This window comes from Danio rerio, chromosome 7 (genome assembly GCF_049306965.1).
Source record: "Danio rerio strain Tuebingen ecotype United States chromosome 7, GRCz12tu, whole genome shotgun sequence".
NCBI classification, from domain to species: Eukaryota; Metazoa; Chordata; class Actinopteri; order Cypriniformes; family Danionidae; genus Danio; species Danio rerio.
In genome coordinates this window covers 3,874,956-3,902,881 of record NC_133182.1, presented here as the reverse complement: position 1 = coordinate 3,902,881, position 27,926 = coordinate 3,874,956, and the positions used below count along the sequence as shown (strand labels likewise).

The 27,926-nt window shown below is 38.8% G+C and overlaps 1 protein-coding gene and 1 long non-coding RNA gene across 3 annotated transcripts; one reads left to right on the top strand and one right to left on the bottom strand.

The window, feature by feature from the left end:
• Nucleotides 1-1,793: 1,793 nt before the first annotated feature.
• Nucleotides 1,794-16,640, bottom strand: si:ch211-63p21.1. Of its 2 annotated transcripts, none has more exons than XM_001918943.9 (7): nucleotides 16,492-16,640; nucleotides 12,198-12,296; nucleotides 10,443-10,520; nucleotides 7,061-7,138; nucleotides 6,908-6,978; nucleotides 4,863-5,034; nucleotides 1,794-4,672 (listed from the first exon to the last, which is right to left on the bottom strand). In XM_001918943.9, the coding sequence occupies exons 2-7, from the start codon at nucleotides 12,267-12,269 to the stop codon at nucleotides 4,445-4,447; spliced, it is 699 nt and encodes a 232-aa protein (XP_001918978.2). In that variant the 5' UTR covers nucleotides 12,270-12,296; nucleotides 16,492-16,640; the 3' UTR covers nucleotides 1,794-4,444. The 2 variants fall into 2 exon arrangements, with proteins under 2 accessions (XP_001918978.2, XP_073764020.1); XM_073907919.1 differs by lacking the exon at nucleotides 16,492-16,640 and adding an exon at nucleotides 12,766-13,302 and having other exon boundaries at nucleotides 12,198-12,579.
• On the top strand, nucleotides 10,821-11,911 carry LOC101886680 (uncharacterized). Its single transcript, XR_662041.5, has 4 exons — nucleotides 10,821-10,962; nucleotides 11,057-11,139; nucleotides 11,212-11,280; nucleotides 11,575-11,911. It is a non-coding gene; the product is annotated as an uncharacterized lncRNA (long non-coding RNA).
• Nucleotides 16,641-27,926: the final 11,286 nt, after the last annotated feature.

The following is a 27,926-nucleotide window of genomic DNA, read 5'->3' as shown; positions in this document are numbered from 1 at the left end:
CTATAAAGTATATTTTGTCATCTCGCTAAGCTGCTGAGCCAGTCAGGTCGAGCTTTTGTGCTTATTGTTTATTTATTTATTTATTTATTTATTATTATTGTTTTTTAAATTACAGCCAATGAAATTCATTTCAATGTGAAATGTTATTGGCCACAATAACACTGTGTGTGTGTGTGTGTGTGTGTGTGTGTGTGTGTGTTTTAATTAATTGAATGTCTTTGGTTTACGAGATTTACGATAACTAAATTCCGATTTCTACATGCCATTTCTAGCACACAGAGAAAAAAATTGACTTGTTTTAAATATAAAATCTCATAGTACGACATAGAACGTCAAAACTGACACACTAGGCTACTGCGTTTAAGATTAATGCGTAGAACAAAAGTGCTAATCTATCACGCGAAAAAACAGTACATTTACATCACAAATATGATTGTAATAAACATATTTGCAGTTACATAATTTTTACTTTTTATTTTCTTAGTTGTGACTTAAAGGAGACCTATTATACCCATTTTACCAAGATGTAAGATAAGTATCAAATGTCTCTAGAGCAGGGGTGGGCAAACTCGGTCCTGGAGGGCCAGTGTCCTGCAAAGTTAAGTCCCAACACTAATCAAACACACCTAAACATGCTTGTCAGTGTCTTCAAGAACACTAGAGATCTATAATCAGGTGTGTTTGATTAGAGTTAGAGCTATACTGTGCAGGACACCAGCCCTCCAGGACCGAGTTTGCCCACCCCTGCTCTAGAGTGTTCAGCTCAAAATACCACACACTAATAATGTTTTGTAACTCTTTGAAAATGACCATATTAGGCTTTATTATTAATTATGGCGTTTTGGTGACGGTCGCTTTAAATTCAAATGAGATGAATATGCTATTTTCAAAAGAGAGCGGGGCTACAGACATATGTGTGTCAGCATAGTGGCAGATTCAAAACAGCTGCTTCTCACTGCAGGCTGTTTATACTAATGAGGGAGCGATGGGCACTAGTGGGCGGAGCTTTTCCCTTCTGATGACATCATACGAAGGGAGAATATCAATCTAAGGGTTTCTGCAGACTGCTTTTATCAACTCTGATTATAAAAAATACAATTAATTGATTTTGATCATTAGATGCTGTATATATTTACACACTGCTGACACACAACTTTGTTTAAACCCCTTATAAAAGTGATTTTTGCATAATAGGTGCCCTTTAAGCTCAATTCAACATTAGTTTTCTTTGAAATGCATGTTTTTCTCATTTTGACTTTGTCATCACCTTTGTACATCATTTTACTAATACATTTAATAAGAAATAGTTTTTGCTTTTGATTTTAAAATCAATAAATATGGCTTTTGGTTCATCATTATACATATTTAACCTTCATTTTGATGTAGTACACCATAACCTAGATGTTTAATCTCTCAATTAAGACTATCTCAAACTTTTATCTCATAATTACAATTTAATACGTATTGAAGCTTTTAGACTTTGGGTCTCATAATTGTGACTTTGCATTTTTAACTCATGTCATAACTTTGATTGTGTCATAATCTTCCATTTACATCAAAATTATGACATTTTATCTCATATAATTTAACATTTTAACTCATAATTATGATTTATTGTCGACAGTTTGGACTTTTTTATCATTTTGTCTCATAATTTTGACTTAATATCTCATAATCTTTTAGTTACGTATCAATATTATATATCTATATCTCATATTTATGGCAATATCTCATAATTATGTTTTAGTCTTAATTAGTATTAATTAGTCATTTATTATGATGAATTAACAAAATTATGAGTACTAAAGCATTTCTTTTATTTTATGGCAAAAGTGATTAGTGCTGTATAAAGGGTTGCTTTAATTTACTGTACATCCCCACATTAAAAAACAATACTATAGTAAGTTATAGATACTAGAGTGTTATGAACCATACTATAGTAAAGTTTATTATACTGCATATGTTATAATATTTACAACGTTTGAAAATGAATGCTCCAGCATACTGCAGTATTAACTATAGTAAACTGTTAAACTGTGATAAATATTGTAGTATAATTTAGTATTTACTACAGTAAACTGTGGTGTATTGTAGTTTGATATACTCTTTGGTTGTGAAAAATAAAGTATGCATCATTGTATACATTAATATAGTTGTAGTGTAGCCATACCAACTGTAGAATCGCCACAACAGACCTATTACTGTTGTAGTTATGCTACCATAGCAACTATAGAGCAACTATAGAATCACCACAACAAATCAGTTGGTGTAGTCGTTTTGTTACCATAGCAACTATAGAATCACCACAACAGATCAGCTACTATATTTGTTCTGTTACCATAGCAACTGTAGAATCGCCACAACAGATCAGTTCCTATAGCTGTGGTGTTACCATAGCAACTATAAAATCAACACAACGGATTAGTTACTACAGTAGTTGTTACCATAGCAACTATAGAATTGCCAAAATAGATCAGTTACTATAGCTATTATGTTACCATAGCAACTACAGAATCGCCACAATGGATTAATTACTATAGTTGTTCTGTTACCATAGCAACTATAGATTCACCAAGGTAGAGCAGTTAGTGTAGTCGTTCTGTTACAAAAGCAACTATACAATCACCACAACAGATAAATTACTATAGTTGTTGTGCTACCATAGCAACTATAGAATCACCACAACAAATTAATTACTAAAGTTGTTGTGTTACCATAGCAACTATACAATCACCACAACAGATCAGTTATTATAGTTGTTGTGTTACCATAGCAACTATACTATCACCACAAGAGATCAGTTATTATAGTTGTTTGTATTACCATAGCAACTATACAATCACCACAACAGATCAGTTATTATAGTTGTTTTGCTACCATAGCAACTATAGAATCACCACAACAAATTAATTACTATAGTTGTTGTGTTACCATAGCAACTATACTATCACCACAAGAGATCAGTTATTATAGTTGTTGTGTTACCATAGCAACTATAGAATCACCACAACAAATTAATTACTATAGTTGTTGTGTTACCATAGCAACTATACTATCACCATAAGAGATCAGTTATTATAGTTGTTGTGTTACCATAGCAACTATAGAATCACCACAACAAATTAATTACTATAGTTGTTGTGTTACCATAGCAACTATACTATCACCATAAGAGATCAGTTATTATAGTTGTTGTGTTACCATAGCAACTATACAATCACCACAACAGATCAGTTATTATAGTTGTTTTGCTACCATAGCAACTATACTATCACCATAAGAGATCAGTTATTATAGTTGTTTGTATTACCATAGCAACTATACAATCACCACAACAGATCAGTTATTATAGTTGTTTTGCTACCATAGCAACTATAGAATCACCGCAACAAATTAATTACTATAGTTGTTGTGTTACCATAGCAACTATACTATCACCATAAGAGATCAGTTATTATAGTTGTTGTGTTACCATAGCAACTATAGAATCACCACAACAAATTAATTACTATAGTTGTTGTGTTACCATAGCAACTATACTATCACCATAAGAGATCAGTTATTATAGTTGTTGTGTTACCATAGCAACTATAGAATCACCACAACAAATTAATTACTATAGTTGTTGTGTTACCATAGCAACTATACTATCACCATAAGAGATCAGTTATTATAGTTGTTTGTATTACCATAGCAACTATACAATCACCACAACAGATCAGTTATTATAGTTGTTTTGCTACCATAGCAACTATAGAATCACCGCAACAAATTAATTACTATAGTTGTTGTGTTACCATAGCAACTATACTATCACCACAAGAGATCAGCTATTATAGTTGTTGTGTTACCATAGCAACTATAGAATCACCACAACAGATCAATTACTTTAGTTGTTGTTACCATAGCAACTATAGAATCACCAAAACTGATTAAATACTATAGTTGCTGTGCTACCATAGCAACTTTAGAATCACCACAACAGATCAGTTAGTGTTGTCGTTCTGTTACTATAGCAACTTTAGAATTATCACAACAGATCAGTTAGTGTTGTCGTTCTGTTACTATAGCAACTATAGAATCGCCACAATAGATAAGTTCCTATAATTGTTCTATTACCATAGCAACTGTGAAATTACCATAACAGATCAGTTAGCTGTTCTGTTACCATAGCAACCATAGAATTACCCTAACAGATCAGTTAGTGTAGTCGTCGTTACCATAGCAACTATAGAATTGCCACAACGGATTAATTACTAAAGTTGTTGTGTTAACATAGCAACTATGAAATCACCACAACAGATGAATTCAGGTACTTTACTATAGTATGGATCAGAAACTATAATATTTACTATAAATTGCTATAGTAATTTAATTCAGTATTTTTTCTTTTAGGTGTGGACAGAAGTGCAGCGAATGGCCTGATGACCTGAGAGTGCTGTGTTCAGGTGTCAGTGAGCGGCAGGAGGAAAGACATGAGCAAGATGATGATGATGGTGATGGACACAGACAGAGGGATGAAGAGCAGGAAGCAGGACAAAGTGACAGACGGTGGAACAGGAAACGCCATCAACGACCACTTCCTGTTGGTCGGTGCGACGTCTGTGAGGCTTTGAGTGTCTCGAGCTGCGCAGCGACAGATCACCAGCGGCCGCACCTGAGAAACACTCTCCTGAAAACACAGAAGAACAAGCAGAACACTCAGACAAACACACACCCGCTACAGGTTAGAGACTGACATAAGTGTTCTGTCATCCTCAGCCATGTTTCCATGATCCAGCAGATTTTGGAATGTTGCGTTATAAATGTCTTAATGTTTGTTATCATTAATATTTCAGTGTCATCCTCCAGTCATCACACACCTCCAGTATTGTTCTGCTGTGTGTGCGGTGAGGACTGAGCCGTAAACTCCAGCGATGTGTCCTGTGGCTCCGCCCACCATCATCTTCACTCTCAGTAGTGTCCTGCCGTGTGATTCGCTGGCGCTTTCTCTTTCGCGAGCTGATTCGCTGGAGGGAACCCGCAATCTGGAGTCTGATCCAATCACAGCACAGAGAAAGAGTTGTGAATGCAGTGATTGTGCAAGGGTGTGTGTATGTGTGTGTACACTTTGTAGCTTTGGTATATCACCAAATGTCCCCACAAGAATAACAACATCAGTAAATCTTGACCTCGTGGGGACAGTTTTGGGTCTCCCATGAGGAAAAGGGGGAGAGAATATACAGTCTGTACAGTAGAAACATCATTATGTCTGTGGAGAGTCCCCGTAAAACATCTTAACCCAACGCATGTGTGTGTGTGTGTGTGTGTCTGTTTGTGAGTATGTATGTGTAACTTTGCTTAAAAGAGTGTATGTTACTGTGAGTGATAGAGTGTTACAGTGTGTGTGTGTGTGTGTATTTGTGTGTTACTGAATCTGAGTGTGTTACAGTAAGTGTGTGCGTGTGTCTGATTGTGTGTGTGTCATTGTGAGTTATTATAAGTGTCTGTTTATATATGCAAGTGTGTGTGTGTGAGAGAGTTTGTGTTCACATGTATGCGAGTGTGTGTCTGCAAGTGTGTATTAGTGAGTGTGTTTGTTATTGTCTGTCAGTGTGTGTGTCTGTATGTGTGTTACTGTGTGTAAATGAGTGTTACAGTGTGTGCATGTGTGTGTATTTGTGTTACTGAGTCTGAGTGTGTTACAGTAATTGTGTGTGTGTGTGTGTGTGATAGTGTATGTATGTGTGTTACTATGTGTAAAAGAGTGTGTTACTGTGAGTAATAGTGTATTACAGTGCGTGTGCATGTGTGTGTGTGCATGTGATTGTGAGAGGTATTATGAGTGTCTGTTTATTTATGCAAATGTGTGTGTGTGTGTGCGTGTGATTGTGAGAGTTTTTATTAGTGTCTGTTTATTTATGCAAGTGTGTGTGTGTGTGTGTGAGAGAGCTATTATGAGTGTCTGTTTATTTATGCAAATGTGTGTGTGTGTGTGCGTGTGATTGTGAGAGTTTTTATTAGTGTCTGTTTATTTATGCAAGTGTGTGTGTGAGAGCTATTATGAGTGTCTGTTTATTTATGCAAATGTGTGTGTGCGTGTGCGTGTGATTGTGAGTTTTTATTAGTGTCTGTTTATTTATGCAAGTGTGTGTGTGTGTGTGTGTGTGTGTGTGAGAGCTATTATGAGTGTCTGTTTATTTATGCAAATGTGTGGGTGTGTGTGTTTGTGTTCACATGTATGCGAGTGTGTGGTAGCGAGTGTGTGTCTGTGAGTGTGTGTCAGCGGGTGTTTGTCTGCAAGTGTGCATTAGTGTGTCTGTTAGTGTCTATCAGTGTGTGAGTGTCCGTATGTGTGTTACTGTGAATAATAGTGTATTACTGTGTGTGTGTGTGTGTGTGTGTGTGTGTGAGGGATTTTGAGAGTTTTTATGAGTGTTTGTTTTTATATGCAAGAGTGTGTGTGTGTTCACATGTATGCGAGTGTGTGTCTGCAAGTCTGTATTAGAGTTGGTTAGTGTCTGTCAGTGTGTGAGTGTCTGTATGTGTGTTACTGTGTATAAAAGAGTGTGTTACTGTGAGTGAGAGTGTTACAGTGTGTGTGTGTGTGTGTGTGTGTGTTACTTTGAGTGTGTTTATATATGCAAGTTTGTATGTGTGTGTGTTTGTGTGTGCATGCGTGCATGTGTGCGTGCACGTCCGTGAGTATGTGTCATTGAGCTTGTGTCCTCAAGTGTGTATTAGTGTGTGTATGTTCGCAAGCATCTGTATCTTAGTGTGGGGTGTATGCGAGTGTGTGTACAATGTGTGTGTGTGTGAGTAAGTGAGTGAGCGAGTGAGTGTTTGTTACTGTCTGTCTGCCAGTGTGTGTCTCACTCACTCGCTCTCTCTCTCTGTCTCTGTGTGTGTGTGTGTGTGTGTGTCAGACCTGCTGTCGGTGTCCTCTATGTCTGCGTCTGCATCACTGTCTCCCTGAAGATGCGTCTGCACACACTCCTCCTGAAACAGCAGTCAGATGAGTGAACACTTCTCTACATAGGACTCAGTCAGTGTGTGTGCGTGTGCGTGTGTGTTTGCTCACCTCTGTGCCATATCCTTCTGAGTATCTGGTGATCAGCGGCCGGTTTTTACCACACTGGACACACTTTACACTGCTGTCCTGAGGAGAGACAGGGACATGATCAGGTCAGGACTTACACTGTAGCACTCACTTTACTTTCATTTACAGCTGAAGTCAGAATGATTAGCCCTCCTGTTTATATTTCTCCTCTGTATTTTCTGTTTAACGAAGACAATATTTTCTCAGCACATTTCTAATCATAATAGTTTTAAAAACTCATCTTTAATAACAGATTTATTTTATCTTTGTCATGATGACAGTAAATTATAATAGACTAGATATTCTTCACTAGTATTCAGCTTAAAGTGACATTTAAAGGCTTAATTAGGTTAAAGTTAGGGTAATTAGGCAAGTGACTGTATAACAGTGGTTTATTCTGGAGACAATACAAAACTTGCTTAAAGGGGCCAATAATATTGACCTTACACTTTTTTTTTTTTTATCAAAAACTGCTTTTATTCTAGCCAAAATCAAACAAATAAGCCTTTCTATAGAAGAAAAAATATTATCGGACATACTGTGAACATTTCCTTGCTCCATTAAATATCACTTGAGAAATATTTGACAAAGGATAAATTGTTCACCGGAGGGTAAATAATGTTAGTAATGCTTGGCGTCAACTGTTTGTTGTGTAGTTCTTAGGAAGGAAAGGGCTAAATTAATTAATAAAAACTAAAAAAAATCCATAAATGTTAAATAAAGAAGCAACTGGTGGTACTTAAATAGACCAAAATGTTGTTGTTTTTTTCATATAATGTTTTATTTATTATTTAAAACACTATTTTATTATGGTTTGGGCGTTTAAATGTATATTTAAATGTAATTTATATTTTTATTTGTTTAAAATGTATGCATTTGCAGTCAATAGGTTTTTTTCTCTTCTCACCAAGGCTCTGTTTATTTTATATTACAGGGAAAATATGTGAAAAATTTCTGCAGCCCTGACCATACCTGTCAACATTGGGATGTGAAAATAAGGGATGTGCCCACCATAATGAGGGATTCCCCTGACCCTACCCGTATAAAAATGCACACATCTAACATTATAATGAAAGCATTTGACTGCTTTCCTAACTTTTTATGCTTATTTAGGATGAAATTAGTTGTGTTTGAAAAAAAAAACACCCACTGAGATCGACATCTTTAGATGGTATTATTAGTTATGTGGATATCTGTTTAAACACACACCCAACACCCAGACTTTTGCTCCGCTTCAAATCTCATGTACAGAATCCATTTGGGAAACAGCGTCTATTTATCACTATGGAGCGCATCAGCTGACAGTCACGCACCGCTATAGACTGTTTTGAGGATTGCATATGAAGGGGAGACACACCTGTAATGAAAAGGAAGGGAATCCCGCCATTTTAATGCTTATTTCAAAGTGTTTTCATGCCTTACCAAAGCGAAAGCACAGAACAGACTCATATTTAAGAGCGAGGGACGGCCCCTGGTGGTTCGGCGGTATGGGTTGAGTATAGGGAGGCTTGACTCTTTAATGTCTATTTGCCAACCTTCAGAGAAAGACTGAAAATACAGGAGAAATACAAGAAAATACCTTTACGGGATGACAGCGGGATAGAACAGTAAAATATGGGAGAATCCCGAGAAAAACGGGAGGGTTGACAGGTATGGTCCTGACTCACAAGCTATGAGCGTCCAGTAGGTGGCGCCACAAACTTAGCTACTGCAGCAATGATAGAAAACATGCAGTTTGTGCATGTGTGTGGAAACGTAACATTCTGTAGTGCAATATTTAAGGTTATTTGGAGATTTCAGACATCCGCAACGCATGGGATGTCTCCACATATGTAGTCTCCACTACACTTCATAATCTGTAATTGCCTCTCTGAATATCACACTAACTGTACAAAAAAAAAAAAAAAAAAAAAAAATTAAATAAAAAAAAATAAAATAAATAAATAAAATAAAATAAAATACTAATACTACTAATACTTCCCTTCTTAGACTTTACAGACCTGAAACTTGCTTATAGCACTTATTCATTGTTGCTCTTGGTTGTGTAAACTGCTTCCTTGTCCTCATTTGTAAGTCGCTTTGGATAAAAGCGTCTGCTAAATGACTAAATGTAAATGTAAATGGGAGTAAACAAAGAGCAGAGGAAAAGTCAGCAGGCAGTATGGACCTCCTCACCACTCCATTTTTAAAGCCATAATCGCTGTAAAATGACAAGAAAAAAGTTTTCTCCCCCAGAATGCTCGTCACACGTCTCGCTGCCGCAGCTGGTTTAATTAAAAAAAGCTAATTACTGTTTTTGCATTTGGGTCCGTTCACACCAAAAATTAACCAAAGCCGGTTTGCTTGAAAGCATATTGACACCAGCTCTTCTAGCAGGTCTCAGTACGCTTATCTGGTCGACTTTTAGTCACACCAGAATTTCGTAATTTCGTTTTCCATGATTTTCGCTTTCACACCTACCCAAGCGAAAAACCTGCTGAGGTCTATGTGATGTGATATTACATTCTGGAAACGTAGCCCCGCGGAGACCACGATTTCTGGAGACCACGATTGGCTGCATTTAGTTTTTTTTTTTCGAGCGAACGCTGCGGGGCGGTGTGACGCCGCTCTTCCTCTTCGCGCTCGCCGGCTGACGACTCGCCTCCGTGTGGAGGGCTTTCCCGCTGCAACTAGTTTGTCTGCTTAGCTCGCAGTGTTACGTCGGCGATTCCACAATGAGCCGGGGTTGTAATAATGACAACAACGAACCTATTAGAAATAGATAAAGAATATATTACGATGAGCACATTAGGGTGACACGGTGGCTCAGTGGTTAGCACCTCACTCACAGCAAGAAGGTCACTGCTTCAAATTCCAGCTAGGCCAGATTTCCTCCATGTGCTCCGGTTTCCCCCACAGTCCAAACACAAGCGCTTTAAGTAAATTGAAAAAACTAAATTGGCTGTAGGCAATTATGTTTCAAAAAATGGTTGTCATGCCAACTTTATACTATAAACAGAAGCTTGCAATGGTTGCCCCGCCTTTGAGCTCCTCTGATTGGTCCTGGAGCTGACAAAGATGAGCTGCACTGCTTATGAAAGTTGAAGATCTTTCCAACGGCGTCTAAAAAAACGCTTCAAAAGGTGCAAGCGTAGAGGAAAAACATGTCCGACATTTGCATTTACATAGAAAACCAATAGAAAAGTAGTGCATTAGAGAGTATGCACACTCTATGTGAACGACCCCCAGGTTTTAAGCAATACGAACCCTATTTCTTCATACTTTTGACAATATTTGTGACATAGACAACACATTGTAAAGTAGTATAGTCAGTTTGGCAGTGATAGATAAGAAGCTAACGCATCCCTCTTGTTAAGTCACATACCTCTGGTGAATGTTGATCATAGAAGATGGTATTTTCACACAAACACACTCCAATATTCGGTCCACAAGCCCCCATGTCCTACAGAGATGAACACGTCATGTGTGTTTGCAGTAATGACACTTGATCTGACACACACACACACACAATGGATTTGGTGGTTTATGAGGACTCTCCATAGGCCTAATGTAATTTACAGCGGTGGAAAGAGTACTGAACAATCATACTCCAGTAAAAGTACCATCACTTGCTTAAAAATGTAGTGCAAGTAGAGTAAAAGTATCTGTGTGAATGGGGTGTTAGTGTTGTTGCCATATTGTAATGAGACTATGTCTGGGCACTACAAGTCCCAGCAGGCTTAGCGCCATGCAAGGAAGTGTTGTTTATGTGCGGACACTTTATTTCCTGATTGCGGCGTAAATGAACAACAGGTTGTAGATTGCTCAGCGCTATATAAGTGAGTCAAAGTTTGTTTGCCATTTTGCTGTCGTTGTTGCATTCTGGTCGCGGCACGTAAAGGCCGGTAGGTAGTAAGTTTATTTGTGTGATGTGCGGTCTCTCTCTCTTTTTCTCGCGGAGTTTCCTTTTTTAACGCATGCATAAACTGACATTTATAGAGTCAACACTTCACGTGAGGGGTAGCTGATGAGCAAACAACATTTAATGCTGCCAGATCTTCATTGCAAACTTATTTAAAGAGGTAGTCGTTTTATAATTTTAATAAACCATTTTTAGTATTGTGTTTTAATGATATTATCCTTTTTATTTCTAGTGCTATTACGGGATCATTGTCTGCTGATTGTTGCCTGAGTGTCAGCATGGGAAATTAAGGATCTTAGAGGTATTGTTTAAAACAGAAGGGTTTTTTATCTCTCTTAATGCTTGTTTTATTTATAGGATGTTTTATTCTGTTTGTGATGTTTATATTCTGAGTTTCTGTGTTGTAATAAACTGTGTTTCCCCTTTTTAGGGATGCACGGTTGCCTTTTACTTTAGACTTACAATAATATTTTTGTTATTGAATCTTTTTTTTTGTTGACTTTTGTTGTATGCGAATTTGGGTTGTTCATTATGTTGCTAGGTTGACAACAATTTGTATTTTCCTTCTTTTGTTAAACTTTTCTTTCTTTTGTAGGTTCTGTTTTGGATTTGCTTTACCATCAGTGGCCACTGGGTTCCCTGCACTGTGGATGGCGGTGGAGAAAAGGTGGTTGGGATTGTGTGGTGATTTGGTCACTGTTGATTTTTGTGTTTTTTAGGTTGCAGTGTGATTGCTGTGAGCTGAGTGTGGTGAAAACACTGCTGCTTGGGTACCTCATCTGTCCTCACTTTCTGGGTAACCGGTGGCCATTAGTGGTTTGTTTTTTTTCTTTTCTTTTATTTAGTTTATTTACTTTTTCCTCCTTTTTTGCAATAAAGATGGAGACAATTTGTATACTACAACTTGTGAAATAAAATATAATTGTTCTCCTAATTGTAAGTCACTTCATTTACCCTCTGCTAAATCATTAACACTGACAAAAGTCATCTGGTCACAATATGTTTGAGAATTAACCATAATAATATCCTAAACATATAACCTTTATTTTACATCTACAGAATCGAGAGAAAATCCTGATTTTGATTTTAAGCACAAAAAAAACGTGTGGTTCTTATTTTAGCCTGAATCGTGCAGCCCTGGTTATACACATGTCATATACAAATTAGTGTCCTCATAAATCACCAAAACCAAACACACACACACACACACTCTCCTACCTCACAGTCATTGTCGGAGTTGTCGGAGAACAGGCCGTTTGAGTCTGAGTCTTTTCTTCTGATCAGCTCCATCTCTGCCTGACTCACTCACACCTCCACCTACACGGCCCAGCCAGAAATAAAGAAACACACACACACACACACACACACTCAAACACACATATGCAGAGCCAGGCACAGAGACAAATGCATCTGCTGACATTCCCATTCAGTAATTACAGCAGAAAATGTTCCCTGAGAGTTGTGGGAAGGCTTAAGGTTGGTTCATCTGCGAGTATACTTCTGTCATCGATCATTCGCACACTGTTTGTCGTTCATCTCAACACAAATGAAAATATCTGAATTAAATGAGAGATATTTGTTCATTCATTAATAGTCGGATCTGCAGGAAGGTGGCTCTTCCTGGAGAGCCACCTTACTGCAGATTTCAGTTGCTACCCATATCAAACACACCTGAACCAATTAATTAGGACCTGAACACCACTTGATAATTACAGGCAGGTGTGTTTGGTATGGGTAGCAACTGAAATCTGCAGGAAGGTGACTCTCCAGGAACAGGATTGAGCACCCCTGTTCTAAACGTTCATCAAGAGATCCAAAAATAAACCTTTAGACATGATCACTCACTTGTTAAGATGAGCAGATTTCATTTATTTATTGATCAGCAAACATAAACAGAAGGTCACCAAAGCACTTTTGTTCACAGAGAAGCTGAAATGTGCAAGATACAATAAGAGTCGTTTCGTTCTCTCACATGAAAAAACTACCCTTATTTGTCCTCATAGACGGGTGGCATGGTGGCTCAGTGGTTAGCAGAAGGGCAGGAAGGTCGCAGGTTTGAGTCCCGGCTGGGTCAGTAGGTGTTTCTGTGTGGAGTTTGCATGTTCTCCCCGTGTTGGCGTGGGTTTCCCTCACAGTCCAAACACATACAGGAGAATTGATAAACCAAATTGGCCTAAGTATTTGAGTGTGTGTGTGTGTGTGAAGGCGAGTGTGTATGGGTGTTTACCAGTACTGGGTTACAGCTGGAAAGGCATCCACTGTGTAAAACATATACTGGATAAGTTGCCGGTTCATTCCGCTGATAAATAAAGGGGCTAAGCCAAAGGAATTGATTGAATGAATGTCTTCATAGATTATCTCACATCAAGAATGAACTTCAGTGGTTCTCACATGTCAAAATTAAGTCTTATTGGTCCTCACTGGTTCTCATATGCCACAAGTAAACATCATTGGTTTTCATATGTCAAATATGAGCCTCATTGGTTTTACAATGTCAAGGTTGAACTTCATTGGTTGTCACATGTCAATGAGCCTTATCCCTTTGTTTAGTCTGATGTCACCTAAAGAAGCTTCCAGGTTCAAGCTCTCTATCAAACTGTACGGGGAGCATCAACAAATGGTACTGATAAACTTTTACAAAGCGCTTTAATACTTTCAAAAAATGATTCCAATATACAGCTGAAGTCAGAATTATTAGCCCCCTTCAGTTTTTTTTTCTTCTTTGTTAAATATTTTCTAAACGGTGTTTAACAGAGCAAGGAAATGTTCACAGTATGTCTGATAATATTTTTTTCTTCTGGAGAAAGTCTTACTTGTTTTATTTTGGCGAAAAATAAAAGCAATTTTTTATTTTTTAAACAGCATTTTAAAGTCAATATTATTAGCCCCTTTAGGGCTGTATATTTGTTTCCGATAGTCTACAGAACAAACCAACATTATACAATAACTTGCCTAAATACCCTAACCTGCCTATGTCACCGGGTGTCAATGGAGCGAAGACAAGAGGTTGGATCCAAATGCAATTTTTAATGAAAAAGACTATTCCTGCAGGCAAAAACAAATGAGGTCAAAAAACAAGAACTCAGGTATCATAAAGGGCATCGAAACATGCAAAAACAAAGCGATGATCAAAGTACAAAAAGTTACAAAACAATCATCAAAACATAACTAGAAAAACTATAAACAGCACTACACTCACTGAAACCATACAGGTGCTGACAAACAAAGATTCCACCTTGACTGGTGTGTGCAATGTGTATAAACAGTCCAAACAATTGATGATGACGATATTCAGCTGTGTGTGATTAATAGTGACTGGTTTGTGCAAAGGCATGCTGGGATATGTAGTTCATGAATGACATGTGTAGTATGCCAGCGATCTTTCAGGAACAGATTGCTGGTTATGTGACAGCCTAGTTAACCTAATTAACCTAGTGAAGCCTTCAAATGTCACTTTAAGCTGTATAGAAGTGTCTTGGAGAATATCTAGTCCAGGGGTCACCAACATGGTGCCCGCGAGGATCTCATGAGTTGCCCGTGGGCCTGTTATAAAATTAGCTTACCATAGCACCACATACCAGTAAGCTGCATCTAATATTTTTTGGCAGCTATTCTTTTTAAATCACACTTGCATTGGTGTACAATTGAAAATGACATTCAGTTATAGATTAAAAAAAAAACTTTAAAAACAATTTCAGACAAATGAAGTGTTGCATATTGATATTTATCTGTTTCCAATCAATGTTGGCAACTATTGTGAGAAATCATCAACATGATCAGTGTCTTCACATAGATGAATATCATTAATTATTAATAGCATATCATTAAAAGTAAATTGAGCAAATTTGTTATTAGGAAGTGTGTATCAAACTGGTAGCCCTTCACATTAAACGATACCCAAGAAGTAGCTCTCAGCAGGGGTGGACTGGTCATCTGGCAATTCTGGCAAATGCCAGAAAGGCCGGACCAATTTTTAAATGTGGGCCGGTCAGTTTTTTTTTTTAAATATGTATTGTTTTTAAGTGCAGACAGCTTTTTGCTAGATGTGATTTTATGATGATGATAATAATAATAATAATAATAATAAATGTTAAGCATTTGGCCCAATCGGCAACTGCCGCCTGGTTTCAAGATGGGCCGACCCAATCCGAGGTTTACCCATACATAATGAAAATCTGGCAAGAATGTCATATTATTTCACCATCTGCAGACTAAATAGTGAATGTGCGTGTCTGTGGGTGGGGCTGTTTCGGTGTGGTAATTTGGACTAGTGTGGCTACAGTGCCAGGGCTGAATTTTTGTTTCAGTCCGCCCCAAAAGGTTGGTGACCCCTGATCTAGTCAAGTATTATTTACTGTCATCATGGCAAAGATAAAATAAATCAGTTATTAGAGATGAGTTATTAAAACTATTTTGATTAAAAATGTGTTGAAAAATCTGCTCTCCGTTAAACAGAAATTAGGTGAAAAATAAACAGGGGGGAGAATAAATCAGGCGGGCTAATAATTCTGACTTCAACTGTACATCCACGCCAAATATCAGATGGCCAGAAAGTGATTTTTTTTATATTTCAAAAATTGGTAAAATATTGATGTCTGTGATGCAGCATGTCCAGAGACTGTTGGTACTTTTAATGTGTGTTGAGACCTAAAGGTGGTCATTAATGAGCATTTTCTCATTTCAAATGAGTAGCGGCTTGAAATGGTATCCCAAAAGTCTTGCTGCTGAGAACAAATAACAAATATAAAATTAATACTAAAATAGCGGATAGCAGCTAATTATTCATGGCAACAGAAGCGTAATCTTTCAACTTTTGAAAGTGAAAAAAATACTTATTCATTTTTGTTGTTGATGCAAATTTAAATATAATTGGCATTTATAAATATAAATTGATTTATTGTCAGTGATGTGCAGCTGATTATTAATATATTAAAATATATAAATAAATATATTTTAGATACCAATTTTACTTTTGGCATCTTGTGTAAAACCCTGAAGCAAAGCAAAGCCATGCACTGACACGCTGATGTTCGTGACAAGTGTTTGAAGTGTTTGCAGCATCAGTTTGAAGCGTCGACACGCAGCCCTGCTCTCGCCTTTCACCATATTATTAAATGCACGTATAAAGAGACATTCATCTACTGTTCTCATTCTCTTAAAATCATCTTTTGACATTACCAGGAAAAAGATCATTTCAGATTTCAGCTCAATCCCACGCGCATCTGCCCCGGCGCGCGCATTACGTAATAGAGGCGCACATACTTTCAAATAGCGTTCAAAGCGCGTGATTTTTCATTTTCTTCACTTTAAATACTATTGTTGCGTAACACCTCCGCTGAAACATACGCAGATGAAGAGTGCTGTCAATCATTTAAAACAACAAACTAAAGAGTTTCGCGTGAGATAAAATAAAGCAAGCGCGCGACGACCGCGTCAAATAGTTTATTACGAGCGCGCGACTAATACAAAGCGCGTCAATCTCAACTTCTGAAAGCGCTCACTCTCGACTTACCTCATCTGACAGATGACACATCCTCGCAATATTTCCACTAATGTCATCCGATTTATTCGAGGACTCAAATGAGGAATCAGGACGGGTCCTCCTCGGCGCGCTTGACATTGTAGTTTCGGTGTCAGTCGCGCTCGTCGAATAATAACGGTGCAGTCCGCGGGAGCGCGCCTGCCATAAATAACATTCCGGAGGAGATTTATGGAACGCGCTCGCTCCCGGTGGGGGACGCAGGTGACGTATGGCGCTTTGATGATGACGTCTCTTTATCACAAGATATACTACACGGAGAGAAGTCGAAGTAAATAAGACACGAAGAACAAGTGTTCATGAAACAACAACAACAACGAATTACGGCGTGTGTGGGCTGTTTCTAATGCAACGTCTATGGGACGGAGCGTACATTTGACTTAGCTGTCTCTTCTGGCTGCTGTCTTACATTAATATATCCAATTCTGAAAGTCCTATTAACGTTATCATTCAGTTTTTTTATTATTTTTTTTTTTATTTGAGTGAATATGCATGCAAAAAAATAATGAATTGTGGTATATCCTTCAGGGTAAATTCTAGATGGGATACAGTTCTGGATACCAACATCAATATAGCATAATCTTTGTGACAATTAATATGTTTTATATTACTGTGAGGGGTTGGATTTAGGGTTAGACGGCAATCAAATCCTTTTCAATCTGTAATTTAATAATAATGTGTGTAATTACTAGGTAGGGTTTAGGGTTTTTTATATAACGTTATATATACACTGTTTCAGTGAACTTGAACAATACTATAAACATTTATTTTCACTAGTAATAAACTACAATTTAATGGTCAGTTTAATAAATAATATGAATAATTCTCTGTATAATAACTGCTCTGTTTTGACATCACGTTTGTTTGGAGTAAAGGTAAACATTAAAAAAATACAAGTTAAGGAGTAATGAGTAATTTAATTAATAATATGAATAATTATCTTTAAAAGAAACCCGGAAATGTGAAAGGATTTGTTAAAACAAGTTAAATAAGATGCATTAACCTTCATTTTAGAAAAAAAAAAAAAAGTGATATAATAGACACAGTGCGATCAAAGGTTAATATAAAAGTCAGGTAACTCTTCAACTACCTGACTGCTGATTAGAACGATCCCAGCAGGCACAAGACGTCAACATGATGTCAGATTGACGTTGTACCAAACATCGCGGGGACGTTGCATTTTGCTTGGAAATGAAAATGGAGTTGACGTCAACCCTACGTCAGACAGACGCAACCTGAAAAACAAACATCAACGACTAATGATGTTACAGCTTGGATTACAGCTGGCTTTTGCTTGCCATACCTGACAAATAAATGTCAGTAAATTTGACGCAGATATGACGTTATTGGTTCGACGTTTGATTTTGGTCACTTTCCAAAACAACCTGAAATCAACGTCATTATTGAACATCAAAATATAGGGCATATGCTGAAGCATGCTAATAGGATTTTAAATTTGTCAGTAACCTGGGTTATGCCGAGTTCAGACTGCATGATTTTCAAAGTAGTCGTGTCACAGATGTGTTCACACTGCATGACTGTCTGGGCTAGCGTTTCGTCGCTGCTTTGTTTACACTGCAAGATGGATCGGCGACATGGACATTCACATTGCATGACTTTACTATAGGAAGAATCGTCGACAACTTCGTCCAAACTACGTCTCACAGCCAAAAACACGTCGTATATCTTTTGTTATTAACTACATAATGAGAAAGAAGCCTTTAATGGGGTAGAACATGTACATGTTTGCTCACCTGGGTTTAAAGGGAATTAGCCATTTCTCCTCAACGTTGATAATAAACTAATTTCTTTCAGTATGAAACGTCAAACAGACACGGTTGCTCCTGAGTCCTGTCAAACCTCCACTAGTTTTCCTCCATTTCGTGGGTCCAAATAAACCAAAAAAGAGCGCTTTTAACTTCTCCCCCAGCCTCCCGCTGGCCTGCAGCAGGTATACACACACGCACACACAAGTGAAAGCTGCTCTCTCATTGGCTGTAGGCGATCGCTGATGTTATTTTCAGTCAAAACTCAATTCACACGGCATGATTTGAATCGCCGACAGCTCCAGATATTCAGCACGCCAAATATCTCACAGGCATCGGCGACTCATCGGCGATTCTCTCAGATCGCGTCTTTGATCGTTCATACTGTGTGATTGTCACTCACGTGCACGAGCAGCGATTTGCCTGTGATTTCAGGCATTTGTCGGCGATTTCTCAAAACCTGTCGGCGAGCCAAAATCGGGGTTAAAATCACGCAGTCTGAACTAGGCATTAATCGTTAACGGTGTTTAATGCCAATGCAAATTCGGCGCGTTTGACGTCTGTTTTCTTTAAAAATCAGTGATCTCCACTGGCTGAGTGATATCCGATATAAAGTGGGTCTCAGATTGTACAAGAAGCACTGCATTAAATTACATTCCCCCCCCCCCCATGTCTTTATAATATGAGCATTTATTTTATCCTAGTATATTCAATGGAGCTTCTGCGCTAGCCTGCCGATTCTGACGGGCACGAGCGAGCAAACGGCTTTTTGTCTTCTTTTACGCTTGAGCAACTAAGGCCCCGTTTACACTAGTGCGTTTTCAAACTAAAACGCATTAGTGTAAACGGGGCCTTAGTTTGAAACCCCATAAGTTTTGCTACAGTTACGCCATCCGTCCACACTACGTCTGAGTTTTCGAGCGCCGAAAACAAAGCGTTTCGAAAACGCTTTAGAGACCGTTTTCATCCTAAAGCGCTGCTGCTCCGTCTCAGTGTGGATGGGGGAAAACGGAGACATCTGAAAACGGAGGCGGGGCTGCCGACATTCGCTACCTGATTGGGGCTTTTGTGTCCTTGCGTATCCTTCCCTTATTCGTCAAGCCCTTATCACATGACTATAACACATGGCTTTAACGCTACCGGAAGACAGCAGACCAGCCTCCACTGTAAACAACAACATGGGCACAGAAATGGGAGCGTTGTTTGCACTATTGTCTGTTTTAGGCGCCATTGTGCAGTTATTCATTTGTTACGTTTAGTAAAAACTCTGTCCACGTCTGTCCACAAAAATACCTCTCTTGCTTTCTTTGCCATCGCGTTTATTGTTCAACCGGCATTTGTTGCTAACAATAACCAAATGCCGAGCGAGACGCATGCTTCCTGTTTATACTAGTGCTTTTTTTTTTTCTGTTGTGGCCAGGGGCAGACGCCGCGCAGTTTCCCGCTGTTTCGACGTACTTTTTGGGCTGGGCTGATCATCTTCTTATGATCTGATCCGCTCATAAAACACTCAGCAGACTGTCATGTTTTTCTGCCTCAGTGATTGACGGTGCTGTGAGCTGTCTGTCACGCTCTGAAAGTAAGATGTTTCTTTTCCGGACAGAGCGGCCCATGTGACATAAGCTGCGTCCCAAATGGCACACTATACACTATGCACTCATGCACTATGTACTTATGCACTTACACACTCAACAGGATAGTACATGTATGTAGTGTTGTCCCAAATAGCACACAAATGTTTTTTTACTAAACGGAAATTCAAACCGTTTCCCTGATGACGTTTGACGGTTGCCAAATCAGTGAAATAAACGACCGAATTATCAAATAATACCTGCCGTGAGTATTGCCGCATTCACCATCGGGAGGCGCTATAATCACTCTCGTAGGAGAATTTTGCTTTCACCATCCAAAATAAATAAAGTTATTCAACATGTGCGTCCGATAGCTCCGCCCCTTCCGCTACGTAAGCAAACCTGCGGTCGTTGAGTGCGTGAAGTGTCCATCAATACACACTTCATTTAGCGGCTGAATGAGTGCATCATCCGGGTATTTAAAGTGCACTTATTATTTTAAGAGTTTTCAGTGTGAACACACTACTTACACTATTTATACTACAAAATGGCGTAGAATAGTGCTTTTCTGTATTGATATTGTGTTGACCCAATCACAAACTTCCATGTTGGGCTCTGTGTAACGCAGGTGTGTATTCGTCAAAATAGCCGAGAGTCCCGCCTGTTTCTTACGCGTGGGTCCGCGGCGCGGGAGAGCAGACTTTTGCGTCTGCACTCTGCAGCGGGGCACAGATCAATATATTCCTGTCTATTCTATCTAGTTACCTATCTGTCCATATACATATACTTTTTAAACTTTTAATCTGCACCACGGCTGCGGCAATTTCCTCCTATAATGCTGTTTCCTTAACCTTAAGTCTTTATTTTACAAATGATAAAGAATGTCCGCTTCTCAAGCTTTATGAAGGGTGTCAGTCATGTATTTTAAGATGCACTCGGCCAGAAGACAAGCGCAGGAGATATCATGACATTGTGTTTTTGATCGTCAGCATGATGTAGGCTTATAGTGACAATAATATTTATACAATTTGGATATTATAATACATGATATTTATACATGACCAATCTGGTGTGCAACTTAAGCAACTTTTTTACATTTAGTTTTGTAGTTCTGCCCAAACTAATATTTGTTGCATTTTTTAATTGTTTAAGTTCATTTGATTGACAATGTAAAAGCTGTTAGCTATGTTTGATGTTTCATTGTTGAGTTAAACATGTTTTTTAAGGGTCTCTGACACATTGCTTTTATTATTTATCTTTATTTTATTAATCAATATTAACTTTGTGCGTCAGCAGGTAGTTTTTGTTATGCTCATTATATTCTAGGCTCCCTCAAAACACACAGGCACCCACATTTCCAGTGTGGATTATAATTTTATTTTAATAATAAATAAATAATAAAGTAGTTTTTTAATTTGTCAACTCTCGTTATTTCCTATATATGGCTTTTGTGCTTTTATAGAATGGGAGTTGGTAAACCTATTCAAGGGCATGCACAGATTTTCAATACTTTATTATTATTATTATAATTTTCCATATCTGCAATTCCTGTATTTTGGCTTTTTTTTGCAGTCCACTTAGAATCCAACATGGAAATCAATGTTTTCTTTATTGGCATTGATTGTTTTGAAATTTAAATGTCATTAACATGCCTGTGTTTTAATTTCTTTAATAAATATGGCTGTGAAGCCAGGATCTTGATGGTTTATTGTGGGTTTGTTGTTTACATGAAGAAATCTCTGTTACAAGTTAAACCAAAATTCTATTAAACAATTATATTTAGAATTTTAATTCTAATAAACAATTATATTTTGAATTTAAAAAGTATTTGTCTTGCGTTTACATGAATTTTACACTCAAATAGCCAAAATTACAAGTTTCAGTCTTTTAAATGCGATTAATCGCGATAAATTTTTTTTTTAAAAGTGCGATTAATTAGTTATTTTTTTAAAATTGATTGACAGCACTAGTTTATACTAGAACGCGCTTGCCCAGAGTGCGCGAATGGTCACGTGATATACGTTTTTGGTGGCGTAGTGTGGACAGATATGTTCAGAAACGCTGGGTGTTTTTATATGTGGTTTACCTTTGAATGGCCAGAGAGCCAATGATTGTGAGGGGTGTAACTTCCATGGGGTTTGTTCTTGTATATTGATGAAATGCTCACTGCTGTCTTTCACTTAGTAAATACTGATAATGGTTGTGATTGCAGTGGATAAATTCTTCTGTGAGTGTGGTATAAATTGATCATGATGTTTTCATAAAGCTGTTTATTTTCAATTGTGCTTTTGAGCGATCTGTTGGTAGTGATATTTCAGTGATAGAAAAATAAGTATTTCTATGCATACTCAATTGGTGAAGTTGTGTAAAATTTGTGTGTGTTATGTGTAGTATAGTTTGTAGTCGGTGGCTTATTGCTATCTGGGTTAAAGTTAAATTTGTAATATATTGACGGATTTTTTCTGTCTGGCACCCGAACAAAAAGCTAAATATTACCTACTTGGGGTTTAAGAAAGGGCCACCGTTACAAAACGCTAGTGTGGACGGCTGGACGCAGATCATTTTTGATCTAAAACGCCGTTTTAAAACTAAAAGGCACTAGTGTAAATGGGGCCTAAATTAACGCCAAAGTCTGTTCAACTGATGGTATTTGAATTACATCACAACATCGATGCTGTAAAAGGAACCGTATAAAATGGAAAGAAATTCACAATAACAGGTCACCGGAAGTTTATCAGTATGGGAAACACATTAGCTCGACATCTAACCTAACATCACATTGTGTGTCCGCTGGGTTGGCTTTTTATTACCTGCATGACCATATTTTGATTTCTTGATCCAATATTCCACTCTTCAGCTTTAAAACAATTACTAATAATCAGTTAATTAGACATTTATTTGAGGCAAAAGTCGTAATTGAAGGGACAGTTTACCCAAAAATGTACAATTTTTGTCATCTTTAGTAGCTACTTAGCTTTTACTTGTTTCAAACTGTTAGGTCGGCGCCAGTGGTGTAGTGGTTAGTGCGTCGACACATGCACTCCGGTGCTCGCGGCGACCCGGGTTCGATTCCGCCTCACGGTCCTATGCCGATCCTTCCCCTCTCTCTGCTCCCCATGCTTTCCTGTCAGTTCTCTCTACTGTCCTATCAAAAATAAAGGTAAAAACCCCGAAAAAATAATTATAAAAAAAAAAAAAAAAAACTGTTAGAGACAAGTGTGCCGCAAGCCTGCGTTTGAGTGAAGGTATCGGCCGTTAGATCGCCCCCTGGGGGCTGGCTGCAGTACAAGTCATAAAGCCCGCCTCCTCCGTGTTAATGAAGGAGACTTGAGCCCAAATAAAAAAATTAATACACTTGCAATAAAATGTCCCGAAAGATGGTTCTAGTCGATTAAGGCACTGGTTATTTTGCTGAAATAGGTGCAGATCTTCATTTTTGTAAACAGTTTGTTTTTAGCAGTAATTTAATGCTGGGCGTGTCATCGTGATTGACAGCTGTGATTGACAGTTTCTCAAAGCAGCGCGTCTGAGCTTCGGCAGGAGACTGAAATGTTATTATTCGATTTCTGTGTTATTTCACCATGACAAAAATGAGTACAGCAGTAAACTATAGTTTCTGACATACATGATCCTGGTGGAACACTGTTTATTCGCTAAGGTCAGCACTTTTTTCGGGCTTTATTAGTTTGCTGATACACGCCTAACCACCCAGATAGCAAAACACAGTTCCGGCTAGATTCTCGCCTGCCGGAGACTTATCTCTTAGAGCTCAGACTGACTAATGTTACCTCTGCTGGACCTACTCCGGATGCCTGGACTCACTACCCGATTCCAGCCCGAGTCAATCGAGCCAGATGCGGTGGCCGAGCGAGCCGGCGCTGCCGCATGCGAGCCGGAATCAACCCGCGACGCCGCGAGTAGGTTATGCGCTGCGGTCCGGAGCTGGTGCGATTGAATATATAAAACCCTCATATTTGTTAACGTTATTACATCCATTTGTGTTGATATGACAGCAAACGCATGCTGAGAAGTTCGGGGGGCGTGGTTGATTTTACATAAAGCGTTTGGTTGGAAGCTCGACTCTGCTCATTTTCGCGGCTCCTCCTCTGGCTCCATCAGACAGTCCTTCTGCGCATGTCAAGGCTTCAATTTCAGCAGTCTTTTGCGACAGTTTGTGCCCGTCAAGCAGGCGTTTTGCCCTCAAGGCGTTCAATGGGAAAAGGGGCTGTCGCGTCGTCCATATTTTTTACAGTCATTGGTTAGAGATGAACACAAATGAAGATATTTTGGAGAACGCTGGAAACCTGTATCATTGGCTTCCATAACATGGTCACAGGTTTTCAGCTTTTCCTTTTTTTGGAGAGTAAATAGTGAGAATTTATATTTTTTGGGCAAATTATCTCTTTAATAGTTAGTTAATGAAGTGAATTGGTCCCCAAACTAAAATGTGAACATTGATTAAACATATAGCCAGTCAAATGAATCATACTTTGTAATAATCTGTGGGATTTTATTGGACAAACTGAAAATTAGCATTTATTTTAGGAGCTTCCTGCACAAGGACCGTGTTTTGATGAAAGAAAGCAAGAATTGTCTCGCTGCTGGAGTGTGAATAGCTTTATTGAATACACACATTTAGCCCAGCAGGAGCTCTGAGTCACATCATAAAGTGCTGAATGTGAATAATGCCTCGCTGATTATAATCAGAGGTCTTTCCTTCTGACTGAAGTCTGGGATTGCCCTCTCCAAAGCTAATTAAACCTCATTAAACACAATTAAGGACAACATCCAGACCTGCGATACAAATCACTTCCCCCCGGGCTTACAAACAAACAAACTGAGCCCCATGGGAGATGCTATTTTATTTAACGGTCAAGTGTTCGGGGCGAAAATATACAACAAAAAAAACCCTGTGATGTGCTGTTTAAAGCGTCTTGTTTCTAGTCTAAATATCCTAAAATTCTTAAATCAAGAAGCATTTTCTTTAGACAAGCAAAAGCACTGTCTTGTTTTCAGATTATGCCAAAAAACAAGTGAGTTTCTCCTTAAAATAAGCAAAATAATCTGCCAGTGGTAAGAAGAATAATCTTGTTTTTGATTTGAAAAACTTTTATTTTGCTTGTTTAACCTCTTAAAGGGCACCTATGGTGAAATAATCTACTTTTCAAGCTCAGTCATGCGTGTATATATAGTGTATATACTGTCATATTGTGATATAAACACACACAGTCCTTTTTTCAATTTAGCAACATAAAAACTGTGGACCAGTTTATAATGATCTGAGTGGGGATCGAACTCGAGTCTACGGTGTGGTTAGCAGTAGTTCTTGCTAGATGAGCTAGCTAAGTCAGCAACTGGTGGCCCAAGAGCAGAGGAGGAACAAAGTTAGTCCACAACTAATGAATTTCAAGAAAATAATATAGTCTTTACTGAGGTGAATTTGACAAAAAGGAGAGATAATATCTCTCTACAGCCAGGGTTGAAAAAGTACAACAAAAATAGGAAAGCTGAGCTTCCTGAAAATACATACAAAATAAAATAGACACGAGGGTCTCATAACAATCAAACAGCAAAATAGCAAACAAGTCTTGAGAACAACTTAACTGGAAACTGGACGAGGCAGCAAGAGGTTGGGTTCAGGACTGAACATAGAGCAGGATACAAAGCAGTCTTATATAGACCTTTCTCTTGAAACGCAAAATTACCCATTATGCTTTGCGTGTATGCGCAAGGAGAATGCGAAGAACTTCCGGTCGGCAGCTGATGCGTGTAAACAGTCACATTTGGACAGCTTTGAAACGGTAGTTTTAATCTATTTTACCTGCTTTTATCCTCTTTGAACTAATACTGTTGTCCATCAGCAGCATCTCCTGGACTGATCATTTAAAGAAATGCCATCTAATAGGATGGAAAACAGCTGCTGTGAGGCGTTTTCCCCTCGTTGTCAGACGGCATCTTCTGCAGTTTAAATGAAGCCTCGTCATCGCTAAAGTCAACAGTTTCTCTTTATTTCAAATATATAACCAGCCCAAACTAATGTAATTCACCAAAATGTTTGACACACACACGTAGCATGTACTGTGCCACTGACACACTGATTTAATAACTGTGACAAAGTGAAAATATAGGCTAGTGTCATTTCGAAATGACAGAAAAACACAAACCGTGGTAAAAACAACACACAAAATGAAACACAAACGGCTCGCGATTAGAATGAACAGCAAATCAGCCAGCAGAGAATCAATAACAGACTTTTACTGGTCATTTTTGTAAATTGCACGACTTTCATACCTGTTAAGTTTCATGCCAGTACTCTGGTTTGCTCTCTCTCTCTCTCTCTCTCTCTCTGTGTGTGTGTTAAAGAGCCGCTAAGCTAACAGCTGACAGGCTGGGAACGCACACACATTTCTGACGGCAGACACGTAAACTAGGAGAACGAATCGTATTTCTGACGCGCTTGAACCACATGTGACAGATTATAACGGCTTTAACAGACACATTTCTAAGTTGTGTGTCACAAAAATACTCTGTTATCCATTTAAAAATGTCAATGAAACCCATTTTCGGAGCGCAAATTACCAGTTGTACACGCTGTAAACGGAAGTTTTTAGCATTCTACCGGAAGACGCTGGTCGCTATGGCGCCCTCCATGCAGCAGCCATGAAAAAGGTCTATAGAGCAAAGAACAGGTGGTGGTGATTACGCTGATTACAGGAGAGTTTAGAGGAACAAGAGTCACTACTGCCATCTAATGTTGAGGAGTATAGGGCAATATGTGCGCCCCCTGGTGGGTTGGAGGATGTGATAAAGTGCTGAGATATTACACAGTTAGAGCGGTTTTCAGACTGACCGCAACTTTACGTAGGAGCGCGGTCCCCCCGCCCACTAATATTGATTGACAGCCTCGCGTCACGATCATATCCTCAGTTTCTTGTTTCACGTCCGCCAATTTCAGCGTGAGTCAAAGCGATATCACTAAAGGAACACCCTTGCTCTATTTTTAGATGAAAGGTTCATTGGGCTCAACACAAGATCAATATTCTCCACCTTATCGCTCTAATCAGAATTATTACTTGTACCTTTTGCATGGCGCAGTGCATTTTAGAGTTCTGGGCGTGGGTTTCTGTCGGGGTGCTTTGGGTTGGCGGCTCGGCGGCCGCGGTGCTGTTGTGTTTGCCCTGGTGGAGGCCTGTGTGCCGTGTCGCGGCGCATTCGGTGCCTCAGTCAAAGTTAATTCAGTGTGTGTGGTTATCAGTCTCGGTGTACAAGCTCGGCACTTGTACACCGAGACTATACCCACATAGCAAAATTTCTCTGGCCCAGCTCTGGCCCACAAAATCTGGTTTTGCTTGGCCCACATGCCGCAGTGAATTACGGTACATGACTGGACCAAATCTGGCTTCCAGACAAGGGCCAAACACGGACCATATCTGGGCCAAGTCTCAGCCAAGTTAATAACTCATAACTGGGCCTGAACTGGGCCAGATAGGTTGGTGTGTCACGATTGCAATGAAATTGATAAACCCATGGAGTGATGCGCTTTAGGCACACTATGGGCACGCTTTTTCTCAAAGTGACCTGATTGGTAGAATTTTTTTTCTTTACTCAAAAAGGATTTTAGTGTATTTTAAATGTGGGTCAAGACTGGCCAAACTCACATGGCCCACTTATCAAATTTTTAAATATGGGCCAAATACTACGTTTTTCATCTGGCCCAAATCTTGAGTGCCGCCTTAAAAAAACGGTGCCACCTCTGCCAAACCCGGGCCATGTTTCGCCCACATGCTGTATGCCAGTGCCGGATGAATGCCTGCTGTGCCAGCTTTTTGCCAAATCTGGGCCAGAATTCTTTGCTACTAGGGTAAAAACTATACAAAGACACAAATGATTTTGTACTCTCTGTTTGGTCTGTGTCCGAGTCGTACATGTACGGCTGAATGTTCATCCTAGCTTAGCTTCTCTCTCTCTGTCTGTCAGCCTGTCTGTTGCAAGCACAGAGCGTGGGAGCGTTTGGCTCCGCCCCCCTTGTTACGTTGGGCGGGAAGCCAAGACTAATTTTCATGTGAAGCAC

Excerpts from the sequence above, each read along its gene's own strand:
- si:ch211-63p21.1 (XM_001918943.9), bottom strand. The coding sequence starts at position 12,269 with ATGGAGCTGATCAGAAGAAAAGACTCAGACTCAAACGGCCTGTTCTCC. Across the intron at positions 6,979-7,060 it reads CAGAAGGATATGGCACAGAG|GAGGAGTGTGTGCAGACGCA; the intron begins GTGAGCAAACAC and ends CTGCTGTTTCAG. Across the intron at positions 4,673-4,862 it reads ACAGCAGAACAATACTGGAG|GAGAGTGTTTCTCAGGTGCG; the intron begins GTGTGTGATGAC and ends CTGTGTTTTCAG.